Source organism: Chinchilla lanigera, unplaced genomic scaffold, assembly GCF_000276665.1.
Source record: "Chinchilla lanigera isolate Chin_1 unplaced genomic scaffold, ChiLan1.0 scaffold00070, whole genome shotgun sequence".
In the NCBI taxonomy this organism is placed as follows: Eukaryota; Metazoa; Chordata; class Mammalia; order Rodentia; family Chinchillidae; genus Chinchilla; species Chinchilla lanigera.
In genome coordinates, this window is record NW_004955471.1 from 7672438 (window position 1) to 7689499 (window position 17062).

The 17062-nt window shown below is 42.9% G+C and overlaps 1 protein-coding gene across 12 annotated transcripts in view; it reads left to right on the forward strand.

Moving 5' to 3' along the window:
• The window catches only part of Trim2 (tripartite motif containing 2), a 174542-nt gene that overhangs the window by 148543 nt on the left and 8937 nt on the right, over positions 1 to 17062 (forward strand). For all 12 annotated transcript variants that reach the window (XM_005400920.2, XM_005400914.2, XM_005400916.2 and 9 more), the window contains 4 exons: positions 10594 to 10697; positions 10942 to 11109; positions 14811 to 14979; positions 16072 to 16142. In XM_005400920.2, the coding sequence (XP_005400977.1) occupies positions 10594 to 10697; positions 10942 to 11109; positions 14811 to 14979; positions 16072 to 16142 (512 nt within the window). The remainder of the gene's footprint in view (positions 1 to 10593; positions 10698 to 10941; positions 11110 to 14810; positions 14980 to 16071; positions 16143 to 17062) is intronic.

Below are 17062 nucleotides of genomic sequence, written 5' to 3' on the forward strand. Positions count from 1 at the left end.
TTTTTTTTTTTTTTTTTTTTGCCAGTACTCTGCTGATCAGAATCTTTTCAATTTGATGTAATCTTATTTGTCTATTTTTGCTTTTGTTGTCTTGCTTTTAGCTTCATACTCCCCAAAAATATCATTGCTCAGACCAGTGTCATGGAGCTTTCCCCATATGTTTTCATCTGATGGTTTATGGTCTTATGTTTAAGGCCAGTCTATTTTGAGTTGATCTCTTTATGTGGTATGAGATCATTGGTTGCATTCCACATGTGGTATCTAGTCTTCCCAACCCCCATTTGTTGAACACATTGTCCTTTTCTCAGTGTATGTTCTTGATATCTTTGTTGAAGAGCGATTAGCCATAAATGTGTGAATTTATTTCTGGTCCCTTTATTCTGCCCCATTGGACTGTGTGATTGTTTTATGCCGGTATCATGCTGTTTTCATTACAAGAGCTTTGAGGTAGATTTTCAAATCAGGTAATATGATGCTCCTAGCTCTGTTCTTTTTGCTCAAGATCGCCCTGGCTGTTTAGAGGTTTTTGTGGCTCTACATGACTTTTATGATTACTTTTTCTATTTCTGTGGGAAATGTTACTGCAGTTTCAATAGGGGTTGCATTGAATTTATAGATTGCTTTGAGTACTATGGACATTTTAACAATATTGATTCTTCCAATCCATAAACATGGGATATCTTTCCATTCATTTGTGTCACCTTAAGTTTCTTTGATCAATATCGTACTTTTCAATCTTGGTTAAAGTTATTCCTGAGGATTTTTAAAAATTCTTTTTTAACCTTATGTTCTAACTCAGAGTTTAGTCAAAAGACAGGCCTCTCTCTATGCAGTAATATAGCTCTAAAAACCTTTCTAGGACACCTGGTACTTGATAGGTATTGTGCTAGGTGGTGAATATGCAAAAATGAAAGAAATGAAATTTCTGCCCTCAAGGAGTTTGCAATTGGAGGTGACGGATACATGACCGACAAACTCTAATGCCAAGGACTAAGTAATGAAAAGACATTTTATTTCTTAAAAATAAGAAAGAATTTAAACCAGGACCTGAATAATGAGTAAGACTGAACTGTGTTGACAAGTGGAGAGGTCATCTCAGGCAGAGGGACAGTATGAAGAGAAAAGGAAATGAGGAGGATAGTTTGAGATCATGCATTGTGAACCAAGGTCAGAGCAATATATGTTAGAGCTCTACATGACTTTTATGATTACTTTTTCTATTTCTGTGGGAAATAGAAAAATGCAACTAATGATCTCATTTTTTTTGTTTGTTTGTTTTTTGTTTTTTTCCAGTACCCGGAATAGAACTCACAGCCTCGCGCTTGCCAGGCAGGCGCTGTGCCGCTGAGCTAAATCCCCAGCCCTCAGCCCACTTTTTCTTAAACAGTATCTCTACTCTCTCACCTGAGTACACTTGTCCCTAAACTCCGCTTCCTCTTTTTTTGGTGGTACTGGGGTTTGGAACCCAGAGCTTGCACGTGCTAAACAAGTGATGTATGGCTGAGATACATCCCCATCCCCAGGGTCTCTCCCCACCCTGTGTTTTTTTCTTTTCAAGATAGGGTCTTGCTGAGTTGTCCAGACTGACTTCAAACTTCCAATCCCCCTGCTCCAGCCTCCTGAATAGCTGGGATTACAGCTGTGTGCCATTGTGCCAGCTTCTTTTCCCAATTTTATTCTTCTCTCCAATGCCGCCATCTCTTTTAGAAATCGCAGTGGTTATTATTTACGCCTAGGTATTATTACTCAACAAGATTGTAAATTCCTTGAGGTCAGGGGTGATGTCCTTAGTCATTTATCAGCCGCAGCACAACCTAGAATAATATTTTGAGTGAGTACTTTGTCCCTTTATGTAAGATCAAGCTGGGACTTCCACGTCATTGAACTTCCTTCCTACACTGTCAGGCCCCCATTTTGAGGCCGAGGGGCACCTAGACCGGTGACAGTGCGTAGAAGTGCAGGGCGATCATTCGCAGGACTTGTGTATGGTCCCACGCTGGACAAGATCAAGCAGTGCAGGCCTAAAACCTTCTCTTCTCAGCCTCCGCCCTTTGGGCTACAAATGGGAAAGCTTCTGTTAGTGAGAAAAAGTTCCTTTACAGTTGCGTCTTTGTTTTAGAAATGCGGGCTGTTAGGTGTGAAAATAGAACGCTCAAATTGAACAGTCCCTTTGCGCATGTGTGGAAGACTGAGCGTGTAATCCGGAAGTCAGTCGATTTCAGCTCCGCCCGCCGGTGGCAGCCCTGACTGCTGTTTCCTGAGCAGCTTCACACATACTGTGATACTGCTTTTGTGCTTAGAGATACATAGTTTTCACAGACCCATGCCTTAGGGTTCATACAGCACGTGTTAATTTTGTATGTTCATGAAAAGGAGTCTTCACTTTCTAGGTAATATAAAAGATTTTCAGGGGGTAATTTCAGCTCACATTGTCACTTTCCTCGCCTGTCTTCCATCCCCCTGCTTCACCGGGGTGCATAAGGCTGGGTGAAGTGCACCCAGATCATAATTGCTCCCCTTTCACTCTGCTGAGCCTTCCTCACACCCTCGCTGTGGATCTGCAGCGTGCGTCCCTCCTCTGCTGGGTTGTGGTAGAAAAAGCGGGCTGAGATTCTGACTCTGACCTGCGGGAGCTGCAGTTTAGGAGATGGCTGTGTAAATAAATATGTAGGAGCTTTGGGGGAATCGAGGCACGGAAGCCGAGATGGTGCAGCTGGGAGGCTGGCAGGGTGCTGGGAATTAAGGAGTATTCCTAGAGAGGACATCTAAACTTCATGGCTTTGAGAGACAGTGCCTCTGAGGTGGAGGGAGGAAAGAGTGTTTTGGGTGAAAGCAGGTACAAAGGTGAAGATGATCAACTGTTTGTCAGCTTCTGTTTCTTGGATAAGGGGCAGGACTTTGTTCTGTAATCCTGTATTCCTCCGAGTGTGGTCCCTAAACCACAGGTATGACAGTGCCTTAGTGCACCCGGTAAAAGCAGAAACTCCTGAGCTCTAAACTGCATTTCCAGAATAGGAAAATCTGCAGAGGAAGGGGGAGTCTGCATTCTGCAGGCTCCAGGGATGCTGTGTACATGACATTGAACCACAGGCGTGTAGGTGGTGACAGGCTTTGAACTGTGATGCTCCTACTTCAGTGACTCACTGGGATTTTGTTTTCTAAAGAACCTGGGGGCAGTGTATGGGGATCCAGTGGAAGTGCTTTCCAGGAAGCGGGGAGACTGTGGAGAGGCTATGACACTAGAAGTTCCAGGATTAGGAATGAGCAGATGGAATAGACAGCCAACGGCCGATTATAAAATGCTTAGGAGGCGGGTGTAGAACGTGGGGATCAGTTTCAGTACCCCTGTATTTTGTGGATGTGAGGCTGTAGAGTGGGCAGCTAACACTATGGACCCTGCTAAGCAACTGCCCTGGGTTCCCACCCAAGTTAACTAACCTCTCAGGGCCTGCATATCTTTGACAAAGTGGCAATAAAGAACCTATCTCATTGGATCATTGTGAGGATTAGATGAGCTTATACACAGAAGAGTTTAGAACAGTGCCTGGTGCTGAATAATGCCCGTGCGTTTTAGAGAAGCAATGCAGATAGTACTAGTTAGCATAGTGCTCAGTTGTAGTATAGAAGTAATAGTTAACATAACTGGATAAAAGCGTCTTAAAGATCTCAAAAGCCTGACAACCTCTATGTGAATCCCAGACTGCCATCTACTAGTCATGTGACTTTGGGAAAATTATTTAACCTGTCTATGCCTCAGTTTCTTCATCCATAAATCAGGAGTGGAATGAATGCCTGCCTCATATGGTTAGGATTAAAGGAATGCAAATCAAGGCGTAAAAGAGTGTAGGTGCATAGCAAGGCCCTAATCAGTGCTGGCTGTTGTAGCTCCGGGGTGGAGCGCTTGTCTAGTGAGCAGCCCTGGTATGTGAGATCCCCAGCACTGCCAAAAGAAAACACAGTTGACTGCTGTTGTTATTATCATCATTATCAACCACAGTAAAGAAAATAAGAGGAAGAGCAGGTGTGGTTCTGTTTTAGTCATCCAGGTAGGCAGGATGAAATGTGGGTTTGGAGCACAGCAAAGAAGTCAAGCAAGAGTGATCAGTTTGGAAGTGAAAAGTATGGAAGAGTTGCTTTAAATCAGGAGATGCGGTGTGACCTCAAAGGTAGGAGTCATAGTTCAGGGAAAAAAAGATGGGGGATGGAAACAGGAGGAAGAAACAGGTGTGTCTCAGCCAGGTGTGTTACTTAAAATCCTTGGTACCAAGGATTTCTGTGTCATCTTCCTAAGACCCTTATTAGCTATAATATTCTCTCAGTTCCTAATACACCTGCAGTGTGAGACTCCTACTACACAATAGAACGTGATAGATTGGGCCCAGCTCATACTGGCTCATTCAGTAGCTTCATTCTGGTGATGTGAAATTGGCCACAAGAGGAGCATTTACACTATGGAAAAGGGCAAATGCTACACATCAGAACTGCCTCCTCCAACCTCCAAGCCAGCCCTTATGACCACTGAGGGAATGAAGGCTGAGGCGAGTGAAACCTATGCCCTTTAAATGCCCTTTAGAGGGGCTGGGGATTTAGCTCAGTGGCAAAGCGCCTGCCTGGCAAGTGCAAGGTCGTGAGTTCAGTTCCCGGTACCGGAAAAAAAAAAAAAAAAAAAAAAAAAAATGCCCTTTAGTCACTGCAGTTTTCCAAGTTGAAGTCTGATTCTGCCCATGCAGTGAAACAACACTGCAAGGGAGTCTCTGTGTCCACCTGACACTGTGCGGGGAAACAGTTCTGAATGGGTTTAGGAAAGTAGCTTGGAGCCTCTGTTGAAACACAGGGATTATTTTTCCCTCGCTACTAAGTTTGCTGACTGGAAGCCGTGCAGTGGTTTTGTCAGCTACTAAAAAAAGTCACTGAACAAAGGGAAGCTGGAAAGTAAGTGAGAAAGTAAGAGAGCTACAACTGGACTGTTTCAAATTATGTAATGCATACACCATACCTCAGTGAATTGATGAGAAGTGGGCTGGGACACTCATTGCACTCTAGAACAGTGTCATTTAAACATCGCTGTGTAAAATCACTTAGCGTGAATTCAGAGGCTTTACAGAGAGATGTGACAGTATTTCATGCCTCACTCCCTGCTTCAACTCTGCAAATGACCCCCTTCATGCCTAAAATATGTGAAGAGGGAGGACATGCTAACGTGACATCCGATGTCATTATAGAAACTCTGCCCCTACTCCTCAAGAATCTCATCTTTGGGAGTTCTGCTTGCATTTCAAGGGGACAAAGATTCAACCTATATTTACTAAGTATTAGGCACTATGTTGTGCATTAGTCAGTTTTTGTTACTATAACAAACTCCCTCACGTATCAGCTAAACAAGTGGAGAAGTTTACTTTGCCTCACAGTTCTGGAGGTTTCAGTCTTGAGTTCTCTTGGCCCACTGCTTTTGTGGCTGTGGTGAGGCAGCACATCATGGTGGGAGGAAGAGGCAGCTGCTACCTCATGGCAGCCAGGAAGCACACAAGAAGAGGAAAGGGCCAAGGTCCCAATAGCCCATGGAAGGGCACGCCTCCAATAACCTAACTTCCTCCCACTAAGCTCCACCTCCTAAAGGTTGAGGAGATGGGGACCCACCATTATAGGTTTTGGGGACATTCACAATCCTAGCTATATCTCTGTGTTACAGGGTAGAACAGTGAACAGGACACATGTTGCTCCTGCCTTCAGGGAGCTTATAGTTGAGTGAAGGATATGGACAGTTAAAATACTGTGTGATGAGAGATGGAGTTTTCTGAAATTTTACGAGAAAATATCACTCATGTGAGCTCAAAGGATAATTATTCTTACCTCCAACACCTGGTATTTTGAAGTATAGTTAGAAAGAAGTAATGTGTATATTGGAAGAAACACTATCTAAAGGGTCAGGAAAGCCAAGTTTTGTTCTTTCCTTTGTGTCTTTGTGATAGTTCTAGTTTCAACTTTCTTATTTATAAAACAGGAATGATAATACTTGTCCTGCTAATGCATAGGATTATTACAGGGAATGCATGAGCTAATGTACACAAAAGCACTGTGAACATTATCGAATGTTTCACTTTCTCATGTCACGTGGATTGTATCTCACTACCAGTCATCAATAACTCACTCATGCACTCACTCATCATCAAGTATCTGTTCAGCACCAGCTCTGTTAAAGGGCCTGTATTAGACCCTTGGTTGAGTCCTATCCTGTTCCATTGTTCCTTTCAAAGTATCTTGCTTTATTTAACGGTAACTTTCATATTATAATGGGTAGTGAGAGGAAACCTGTACCTATTGATCCCCAATTTCAATCTAAAGTTTCACCCCACTTCTGTAATCCTCTCAGACAGGTGGATGAAAGTGCAGGAAGAACATGGGTAAGAAGATGTTGGCTTAAAAATTTATTTTGTGCTTAGGTTAGTTTAGTTTAATGTCTAGAAGAAAAACCAATTTTGTCTTGTGGAGTTATTTCCAAATTGTTTATAATTACTTTAAAAATTCATATTGCTCATTTGAATGGCTAAGAGGTAACCACCAGATGAAATCATTTACATCAACATAGGTAAAGATTCTATAGCACTGTGTACATCTGGTGTTAACATGAAAGAAGTGGTTTTCATTTAAGTTTTAAATATCTTAGACCTGGTAAGCACAAGGTCGTGAGTTCAGTTCCCTGTACCAGAGAAAAACCAAAAAAAAAAAAAAAACCAAAAAAATAAATAAATAAATATCTTAGAGACAAAAGGGAGCCTTTTTAAATAGATGAAATAGAATTCACTAAAAATCTAAAAGAGCAAAGTATGATCCCAAATAATTTCCAACTTCTGGAACTTCAATTTTTTAATTTTTCATTGTGAGACACTTTATAAACACTCAGATGTTTGAACAATATGCAGTATTCAGCATAAAAAATTTTGTAATACAACTGCTAGCAAAGAGGGTTGGTATCAGTTGTTCCTCTAGAATATGCCAGTGGTGTCCTTTAATCTCCACAAGTAACATGGTGTCTTAGCCCAGATATTCCCAATTTAAAGGAGCAGAGGTTTATTGAAGCTCATGGTTCCAGTTGCTCCAAGGCAGAACTAGAATGGCGGGAGGGCCTCACAGAGGGAGAGCGGCTCACCTCATGGCCCCCAGGAAGCAGAGAGAGAAGGAAGGAGCCAGGGAAGGAGCTCTCCCTTCTAGGTTATGCCCCAGAGAGCTATCTCAGACCAGGGCCCGCTCCTAACAGCACACTCAGATGTGAATTCATAGTGAATTAATCCACCAGCAAGCACAGTGCCCATGACTCAGTCACCTGTCAAACAGAGGAAGCTTTAGTGGGGACAATTTAGGTCTAAACTGTAACAGACTGTTATTCTGACATGCTTTCAGAGTTTATTTTGGGTTTTGTTTTTTGTTTTTTGTTTTTGTTTTGCTTCATGGTGAGCTGGGTATAGTGGTATAGACCTGTTATCCTAGTGCTCTGGGAGGCTGAGGCAGGAGGATCACAAATTCCAGCCCAGCCTGAGCAACTTAGTAACTTAGGAAGACATTGCCTGAAAATAAAAATAAGAAAGGGCTGGGGATGTAGCTCAGCGTAGAGGCCCTGGATTTAATCCCCAGCATCAGAGCTGCAAGGTTAAAATTGAAATGGCAGGGCCTGTTTCATTGAGCCTCTTTCAGCAACGTTAGACTAATAGACATACCCCCAGCCTGTGATTGTATTTCCAAGTGGGGCAGCAGATGTGAAGTATGTTTAACTTGAAACCAAGGGTGTGACCTGGGCCAGCACATCACCCTCAGGCTCAGCGGCGACCATGGAGCCTCTCTCCAGCGGTTTTCTTTGCAACATCATTCCGTTGCTGTGGTGAGCAGGCACTGGCAGTAGGGAGCGTCTCGCGGGAGCTTCAGGTGGGCGCAGGTCTTCCTTCGCTGGGTCCTGAACAGCGCTACTGTGGGCTCCAGCTACATGTCGTCCTCCCCCACATGCAATCATTTGCCATCCCTGCTGAGCTTACCCATGTGTTTTATTTCTGCGAGGCACAACAGTGTTGTGGGTTTTTTGTTTGGTGTGGTTCAGTTTGAGTCTGGGTTTTTTTGCTCATGTATTTTCCCATGCTTTCGGCATTTTCTCGTTATTTCCAGAAGGAAAGGGTACCTTTTGGATGAGGCACCCCCTTACTTAACGTTCTGTGTTCTCCATTCCGTCCCTTCTGTCAGTCTCTGAGCAGAATAAGCTTTGTCTTTAGCAACATAAAGCTCAAAGGAAGGCGGTCTGAGGCAGTGTCTGTCCTCTCTGGAGCAGGACACAAGTCAGTGCTCATCTACTCTGCTGGGGTCTTCTCGGCCCCCCACCCCTCCCTCCAGTATCTTCCCCCCCACTTGCTCTCAAAGCCACGGTGCATGGTCCACGTGAGCCAGGAGCTACCACAGCCCGGGCTGTCCCTACAGGGTCACTTCCTTCATGTTCCTGCCCGAGGAGGAAGGCTCTTACTTTTTAATTGTGCTGCTTTAATCAGTTCTCAGTTTCTCATCTTGCCCAGTTCTGTGCTTTTATCATGTGTTCTGATAAGTTCTCTTTGAATTTTATTTACTTACTTACTCATTTTGTTTTTTTGAGATGGGGGGTCTCACTGTGTAGTCCAGCCAGGCTGGCCTGGAACTCACAGCAGTTCTCCTGCCTCAGCCTCCCCAGTTCTGGAGTTATAGGTGTGTGTCACCACATCCAGCCAAGTTTTTATTCTTAAGGGGCCTTAGACTGACCCCTACTCTCTTTTAAAAAGTACTTATAAATGGGATATAGTAGAATTATCTGTGGTTCATCAATTTTGCAGTACCTGTTGTCCAGCTGTTATTTAGACATCCAGATGAAAGCCAGGCGTGGTGGCACATGCCTGTAATCCCAGCACTCAGGAGGCTGAAGCAGGAGGATCGATGCGAGTTCAAGGCCAGCCTGGGCTACAAAGTGAGCTCAGGGCCAGCCTGAACTAAAGAGTAAGACCCTGTCTCAAAAGAAGACAAAAAAAAAAAAAAAAATAGACATCCAGATGAATGACCAAAAATGAATACCACGTTAACCACAAGTAGATACCTCTTAAAGAGCCACCCACCCCTTTCCCTGTCCTCTATTACCACATAGGTACAATTCGTACATTGGTACTTTTTTTTGAGATACAGTCTCCTTATATCACCTAGGCTACCCTTGATTTAACCCATGGGCTCAAGTGATCCTCCTGCTTCAGCTTTCTGGTAAGGCTGGGACTGCAGGCTCACCCCACCATGCCCTGCTCCAACACACCATTTTGAAAGCATATTCACTATGTTTCATGCATGTTGTAAAGTTTCTATGTGGGTCAAGTATAAAAAATGCTGTGTCCTGATAAACCCGAAAGAAAGTGGCACGGTGTCCTCCCAGAGTGGAAGGTGCTCTTCTGAGGATCTGGATGTCACGGTTTTGGCTCATGGGCACATCTGAGACCCAGCAGCGGTGAGGAAACAGGACAGGCATCATGCCTTCCATAACACGACACTCCGGGGTGCTGGAAAGAACCGTGCAGGTCTGGGGAGAACCGGGTTATCGAAGATTGTTCTGCTCCACGATTCTGTTACTGAGCTTGTTCTGCTGTTGCGTTCGCTGCGGCACCAATTTCACTTTCTAAACTGAGAAACTGTTGCGGGAGAGGTTCAACCTCAGCCACCTTCGCTGTACCCTTAGTGCTGGGAAAGATTTACAACTGTAACCTCCTGCAGGTCACTTTTGAACAAAATTTATTCTGCTCAAAACATACTAATATTTATGCATTCCTATTACGTTATAAGAACGAAAGCAGATAGCTGTTAACGTGGACATGCTGCTGCTTTTTTTCCCCTGCCTCCTCTCAACGACAAGTCCAGTGGGACTGAGACTATTTCCTAATATTAATTTCCTTCTGTCTTTGTTACTTATTTAATCTAGAAAACATCCTTTTAGGATTTTTTGAAACATAATTCCAGGAAGAATACACAGCCAATGAGATCCTGAGCTTTAGAAAAGTATGCTTCAGTAGATCCAGCTTATGAAAATCAGCTGCACTTTTACAGTATCTGTGGCCTGAGCATTTGTTTAAATGCTGTAAAAGTCAGGCGCCCAGCTTTCTTCTGAGAGCTGCTAAGTAGGAGCTTGGGATTTTGGCAAAACTCGAAAATAAGGCCCCTCGGTTCTTCTAGCTACGTAATTAGAATATTAGTTCTTCTTATCATATTTTTGTGGAATCTGAGTATATTTTAACCATGTTACAGTCTTTGCAAAACCACTTTTTTAGGCAAATGCCAATCTGAGTATATTTTGGCATTTGCCTAAAAAGTATTTTTGCATAGACTTTAGTGATCTACCTATTAAGTCATGTGGGGGAAGGATTCTCCTGCTTTAAGTATAATTGCAAAGTAGTGCAGGGGCTGGGGGTGCAGCTCAGAAGTAGAGACCCTGGGCTAGATCCCTAACACTGAAAAAAAAATCATTCTCAGGTTACCTATGGAAACTTGAATTATTCTTTTGCTGAAACTGAGAAATCTAATTCTCTAGTGCTTAATTTCTTAATTTATTTTTAGGTACCAAAGGAAGAAATAAAGGAGAGTTTACAAATCTTCAGGGTGTAGCTGCATCTACAAGTGGAAAGATATTAATTGCAGACAGTAACAACCAGTGTGTGCAGGTAGATCCCTTCCATTCCTACCTTTATCTGTTTGTGCTGATCAAATAGATGCAGTTGCATGTTTTCCTACTTTAGATCTAAGGTACATGGTGCAAGCAAAGAAGTTTATAATTGTGTATGGAGACTCCTCTTTCACGGAGTTGGCATGTTTTGCACTCTGGTACAAGTGATAGGTGTTGCCTGTTTCCGCCTTGGTCATTTCAGTGCTGTGTTCACACTCCAATTATGTGCATTTGCTTCGCAGATATTTTCCAATGACGGCCAGTTCAAAAGCCGTTTCGGCATCCGAGGGCGCTCTCCCGGGCAGCTCCAGCGGCCCACAGGAGTTGCTGTGCACCCGAGTGGGGACATAATCATTGCAGACTACGACAACAAGTGGGTTAGCATTTTCTCTTCAGATGGGAAGTTTAAGGTAAGTTTAACTACCAGGTGACCACTAAATGAGAAAGAGAAGGAATAAGAAACATGGGATGAAGTTATGCTGATTTTTGAAATCTAATCCAATATTCAGCAATATACAGACATTGACATCCGAGTCTTCCGATGGGAGAGTAACAGCGATGATTTTATAAACCTGCTCATGTAGACCCTAAAAGTGACTTCATTTCTTTTCTTTTGGGTATAGGAATTGAGCTCAGAACCTTGTGCTTGCCAGGCAGGTGCTGTCCTGCTGAGCTCAAGTGGCTTCATTTTACAAAGCAGTTTGTTTGCTCAGTTGCTTTGTTGTTGTTGTTGTTTTTCTTTAAACCATCAAATTTAAACAAAAACTGTTCTTCTTACCTCAGTTCAGTGCAAAACAACCACCTTTTATAAGGGGTATGAAGAACCCATAGGCTGTCACTTACAAAGTGCCTTCTACCTTCTCAGGTGGGGATGGGTGACCACAGAGAAACCAGATTAGAAGACATGGTTCCCAACTTTTAAAATGTACAGACTCCTGGAGGAAAAAAGAGTAGTACACAAGAAAGGACAGATAACAATTTCTGCCAGTCAAAAATTGCTTGGTATGACCTAAAGCACAACACTAAAGAACAGAGAAGGTTGGGAGGGGGTTGGGGAGGAAAAAACCACAAAGGTGCATGTTGAGGGGCACTTGGAGGGACCCTATCACTTGATCAGTTTGCTGTACCCCGGCATCTTTATGGAAATAGAAGAATGGCATCTGTGTTAGTCAGCTTTCCCAAGCTGCAACAACCTGGGAGGAGGAAAGACTTATTTTGCCTTACGGTTTTAGAGGCTTCAGTCCATGGTCCCTCGGCCCTGATGGGTTGGGCCTGCGATGAGGCAGTGCAGCATGGTGGACTATATGATGGAAGAAACTACGCACCTCATGGCAGCCGGGAAGCAGGGGAAAAGAGAGAGAGGGAAAGAGGACAGGGTCCCAGGACCCTGGGAGTCAAGAGCAGCTCCCACTGTACTCCACCTCCACCCACTCCCAATGGGTTTATGGGCCGATAACCAGTGCTCTAATTCCTGGCCTGACAGCTTCTGTTTCTTCAGCAGTTCTCAGCTCAAAAAGCCCACTGGAGAGCCCAGCGGTGATGCCAAGCCTCCAGTTGTCATCAATGAATTGTTACCATCCAGCCCCATTTTGTGCCCTTGTTCACAGGGTGATAGCTTGCCAGGCATCTTTTCTGCAGGCATGTGTACCATGCCGTCTGCATCCCCCTCAGTTTCAGCTTCATGTTTCGGCTTGAACTTTAACCAGACCAAGCAACTCACTGGAAACTTTGTGGCTTATGAACTGGTTAGCCTTTGGCCAATTATGTAATTTCCTTGAACCTTGATAGCCTAATATTTAAAATTTGAATTTTAAAAATCTGTCTCATGGGATTTGAGTAAAGACTAAATGAGGTTTTATTCTGGCTTCCGTATGTACCTCATACAAAATAAATATCTAAGAAGTGTTATTTTTGATGCCTGTCATAAGCACTTAAAAAGTGAAGTCTTGGCCTGGCGTGGTGGCGTGTGCCTGTAATCTCAGCACTTGGGAGCCTAAGTCAGGAGGATCTTTGTGAGTTCAAGACCAGCCTGGGATACAAAGTGAGCTCAAGGCCAGCCTGAACTGCATAGCAAGACCCTGTTGGAAAAAGAAAAAAAGAGAAGTTAAAAAGTAATGTCTGTTTGATGAGTTGGGATTTGAGATTCGTAACTTCATGCAGGCTCCTGGTGGTCATCATTTCCACATCCTGGAATCCTAAAGATGGCATGATTGGTCTCTGATTGAAATGATTGACATTTTCCTTGTTAAAGTCTTTGGACTTCTATGGTCCCCTCATAGTTTTTATGCGATAAGTTACTTATATAGTTATTAACCCACAAATTAGAGCATGTATGGGGCAGTAACTTTTTAACCTGGGAGGGTAAAAGGTTGTCATTTTTAATACTATAATATTGTGTGCAGTTCTTCAGTGGCCCTTGAACTTTTTGTTCCACAGAAATTGACAGGTCCATAAACAGTATGGGTCACGTGTGCATAAGGGTCTATTTCCTTTCAGCATCTCTAACTTCCTTCCTTTCCTTTGAGCATTTGTAGTTTTACCCAAATGTGACAGCTCTAGTGGGAAGGCAGTCAGAAGTTTTCAGTGATCTCTTGAAAGTGCTCATCTAGTTCGGAGGCAGCCCATTTGTTCTTAAAATCATGATCTGTCCTTCAGGAGGTAACACTGACATAGGTTCCACGTACCAAGGCAAGAGTCTGACATCTAAGAGAGAAATCTAAGGACTCCTTGAGTTAAAGAGTTTTACACTCTCTGGTTCAGTAGTCTTGTCTGTAATAGATCCTCTTTGAAGAACTTGATTCCTGGGGTTAGAATACTGTTGCTAATGACTGGAATGAACACTGAAGAACACTGACACCCCCTGGAGGACGGGGAGAAAGGGTGTGGCATGGTTTCAGCAACACCCTTTTTTAGGATAGGTGTTGATCAGAACCCAAACGGTAAAAGGATAGCAAGTGAAAACACTCCATACGTAGAGAGAGTTCCTCTAAGTGTTGATATCATAACTATATACCAGGAGAGTCTTGTCTTATTTTTCTGCTTTGGTGGCACTCAGTAAAATTAAACAGGTGCTAAGAAATGCATACTGTTAAAGGTGATCCAGGTTCTTTGCTTTTAATCCAACTCATCCAATTTCATTGCTCTCTGACTCCTTTAATTTTTCTCCTTTCACTCTCCCCTCCTAGCTTGCATCTTCTAGCCATTCTGGGAAACTTTTGTGATCAGAACAAATACAGAACAAACATGGTAGCCCCCCTCCCCGCTGTGCTCTAAAACATCTCTCTGTTCAGAGTCAAGGACCTATTTGTTCAGTTAAATACTCTCGTTTAACTGTTCCAGAGACAGGGTCTAAAATAGTTTTGCTTGCTATTTTCAATGGGGGTCACACAGTCAGTCCAAATGCAGTGATTGTCCTTTCACTTGGTAGCGCCTGGTACTGTACACCCCAAGCAGGAGTGATAGGTGGGAGCGGGAAGGAAAAGAAACCTTGGTTCAACATGTAAGACGTTCTTTTAGATCTGCCCTAGTTGCGCTCACATAATAGAATGGAGGTAAGCCTTTTCTTTTTCTTTTTTTTGATTCTAGATAATTATCCATTTGGTATTGCATGGTTGAGTCATCCTAAGTAGTAACTACTAGTTTTCGTAATATTAGGTAGTAATAAGCAGAGTACCAGTAATTCTTTTGATCTCCATGCACATGAAAGATTATTTGCCAGTTCTTAGCTGGGTGTGGTGGTGCACGCCTGTAATCCCAGCACTTGGGAAACTGAGGTAGGAGGATTGCCGCCAGTTCAAAGCTAGCCTGGGCACCATAGCAAGACCCCGTCTCAAACAATTAAAAAAGAGTATCTGTCGCCTGTTTACCTGCCATTATGTTGTAGCCCCTTCGATGTTTAGGCTAGGTTGCAGCACCAGAATCGAATTTATACAACAGATTTCCTTGCCACAAAGGCCAGTGTTTCCTTTCAAGGTCATTTGTGTCCCTCTGCTCTGAAGAAATCAAATCTGAATCTCAGTAATTGACAACCATAGAACGAAGCATGGAGCTTCCTGTCTGAAGGGCTTTAAACTTGGCGTCTATACTCAGTCTCTGTGCTTGTTTCTAACAGACAAAAATTGGATCAGGAAAGCTGATGGGGCCCAAAGGAGTCTCTGTGGACCGCAACGGGCACATAATTGTGGTGGACAACAAGGCCTGCTGCGTGTTCATCTTCCAGCCCAATGGGAAAATCGTCACCAAGTTCGGTAGCCGAGGAAATGGGGACAGGCAGTTTGCAGGTACACTCGATGGTAATATGTAAACCCCCTTTTTTATGCTTCCTCTGCTCACGGGTGCATGAGGCCGGAGCATGCTGAAGACGCCAGTCCCCCACGCTGGCTGGCCCTGGAAGGAAGGATGCTGGGATGGCATCTCAGCAAAAGCATGGCTAGGCAGATGCTTCTCAGCTTCTCTGCTGGCAGTAAGTCAAACTGCGCAATAAAAACTGTGGTTTTTATTGGTGATAACTTAACAGCACTCAATGCGTATTAAGTAAAATATGCATTTTTTAAATAAAAAGGTTTGAGGAAAAATGGAGTAACTTCTGTTTCCCAGAGCAGCAGAGTTATTGACATGGAAATGCATTTCACCTTTCTGGGTTATTATGGGAACAGGAGTTCAGAATACATGCAGGGTGGGCCTTCTCCTTCTCTGCTTCTCTTTTTGGAGCGCCACTTTGCACTCACAGGCTTACAGCAGTTTCCACATCTGCAAGAAAAGGCTGCACACGGGTCATTAATTTTCTTCTTGTGATGATGCTTTGGGTGTTTAACATTAATTTGCATTCATTTCTTTATGCTTTGCCTTCAGTTCTTTGTTCTGCCAGGTCCTAAATGTCACCTGAAATGACAGAGCATGGGTTTTCTGCTCAACTTTTTAGAAAAAAAAATTACATATTGGAGGCTCTTTCCCAATGCTAAGAGTTGCCACATCTTTCCTCAGTAGAAGCTGAGAATCCTTGAGAAGACTAATGTATACTCAAAGGAACTGGCAGGTGTGACTTTCAGACCGTAGTGCAGACAACCAATTCTGGTGCCTTCCTGCTCTTTCCACACCATCAGGGCAGCTCAGAATCCAGCTTGGGAAAAGTCAGAAGAGACAGTCCCTAGCGTAGAATAGGCAGGATCCAAGTTTTCTGGGGCCAGAGGTCAGGCCGAATGATATGCCAAGGATCAGGTCTCTGGTTCTTTGTTAGTTCTTAAATAATTAACATATAATTAACATATTAAGTTATTAATATATTAAGTTTGGCTTTTGTTACAGTACTTGCTATGTTATGATCATTTTTATTGTTATAGTCATCACATATGTTTTTTCCATCTTTATTGCAGGTCCCCATTTTGCAGCCGTAAATAGCAACAATGAGATTATTGTTACAGATTTCCATAATCACTCTGTCAAGGTACAGTTTATTACACACTAGTTGTTGCTAACTTTTAATTCTTTTATGGAGAAATTAGTGTGGGAGAAAATAACTTGCATAGTTATACAGGACTTAAGGGAGTTAAGCCAAAAGAGTCGATTTTGCTTCTGCTTTAATTTTTTTTGTTGTTGTTGTTTTTGTTTTTCTCCGGTACCAGGAACCGAACTCACGACCTTGCGCTTGCCAGGCAGGCACTTTGCCGCTGAGCTAAATTCCCAGCCCTGCTTCTGCTTTAAAATGCAGGTGTTAGTATGGCCATACAGACTTCAAAGAGGCAGAGAACTGAGTAGAATACATGACCCTAAGTTTCTAAATTAGAAACTGGTATGATTGAAGATGGCTTAAAAATTAAATTTTAAAAACCGATGGCTTAAATGTAGCGGCAGATTTTTCAGAAGCTTAATACTGTTTTCTGTGGCTGTTCAACAGATTAAACCAAAACCACTCTTTCAATTTTCACAATCCACCGTCTCTTATTAAACACATGCTACAGGCACTCCATTTCAAAAAGTTTAAACCATGGCTTGTTTTCTAAAGAACCAAAGAGGTCCCTAACCCATTGCTTGACCACAGCTACTATTAGAATTTGTTTACAAGTTCATTTACTCCTTTACTTTTAAGAACCTTCATAGATTTATTCATTAAAGCCTTAGAATTATATAAACTCTATTTTAGCTAAACTACCTTCTGAGAATTTATTTATTTATTTATTTTTTTGTTTTTTCTCCGGTACTGGGAACCGAACTCATGACCTTGCGCTTGCCAGGCAGGTGCTTTGCTGCTGAGCTAAATCCCCAGCCCCCTGAGAATTTATTTTAAAAGTCCTCTATTTATTCATCTCTCTCACAAACACACACACTGAATTTTCCCTGTTGTGAACATAAAATCCAGCTTCCTTT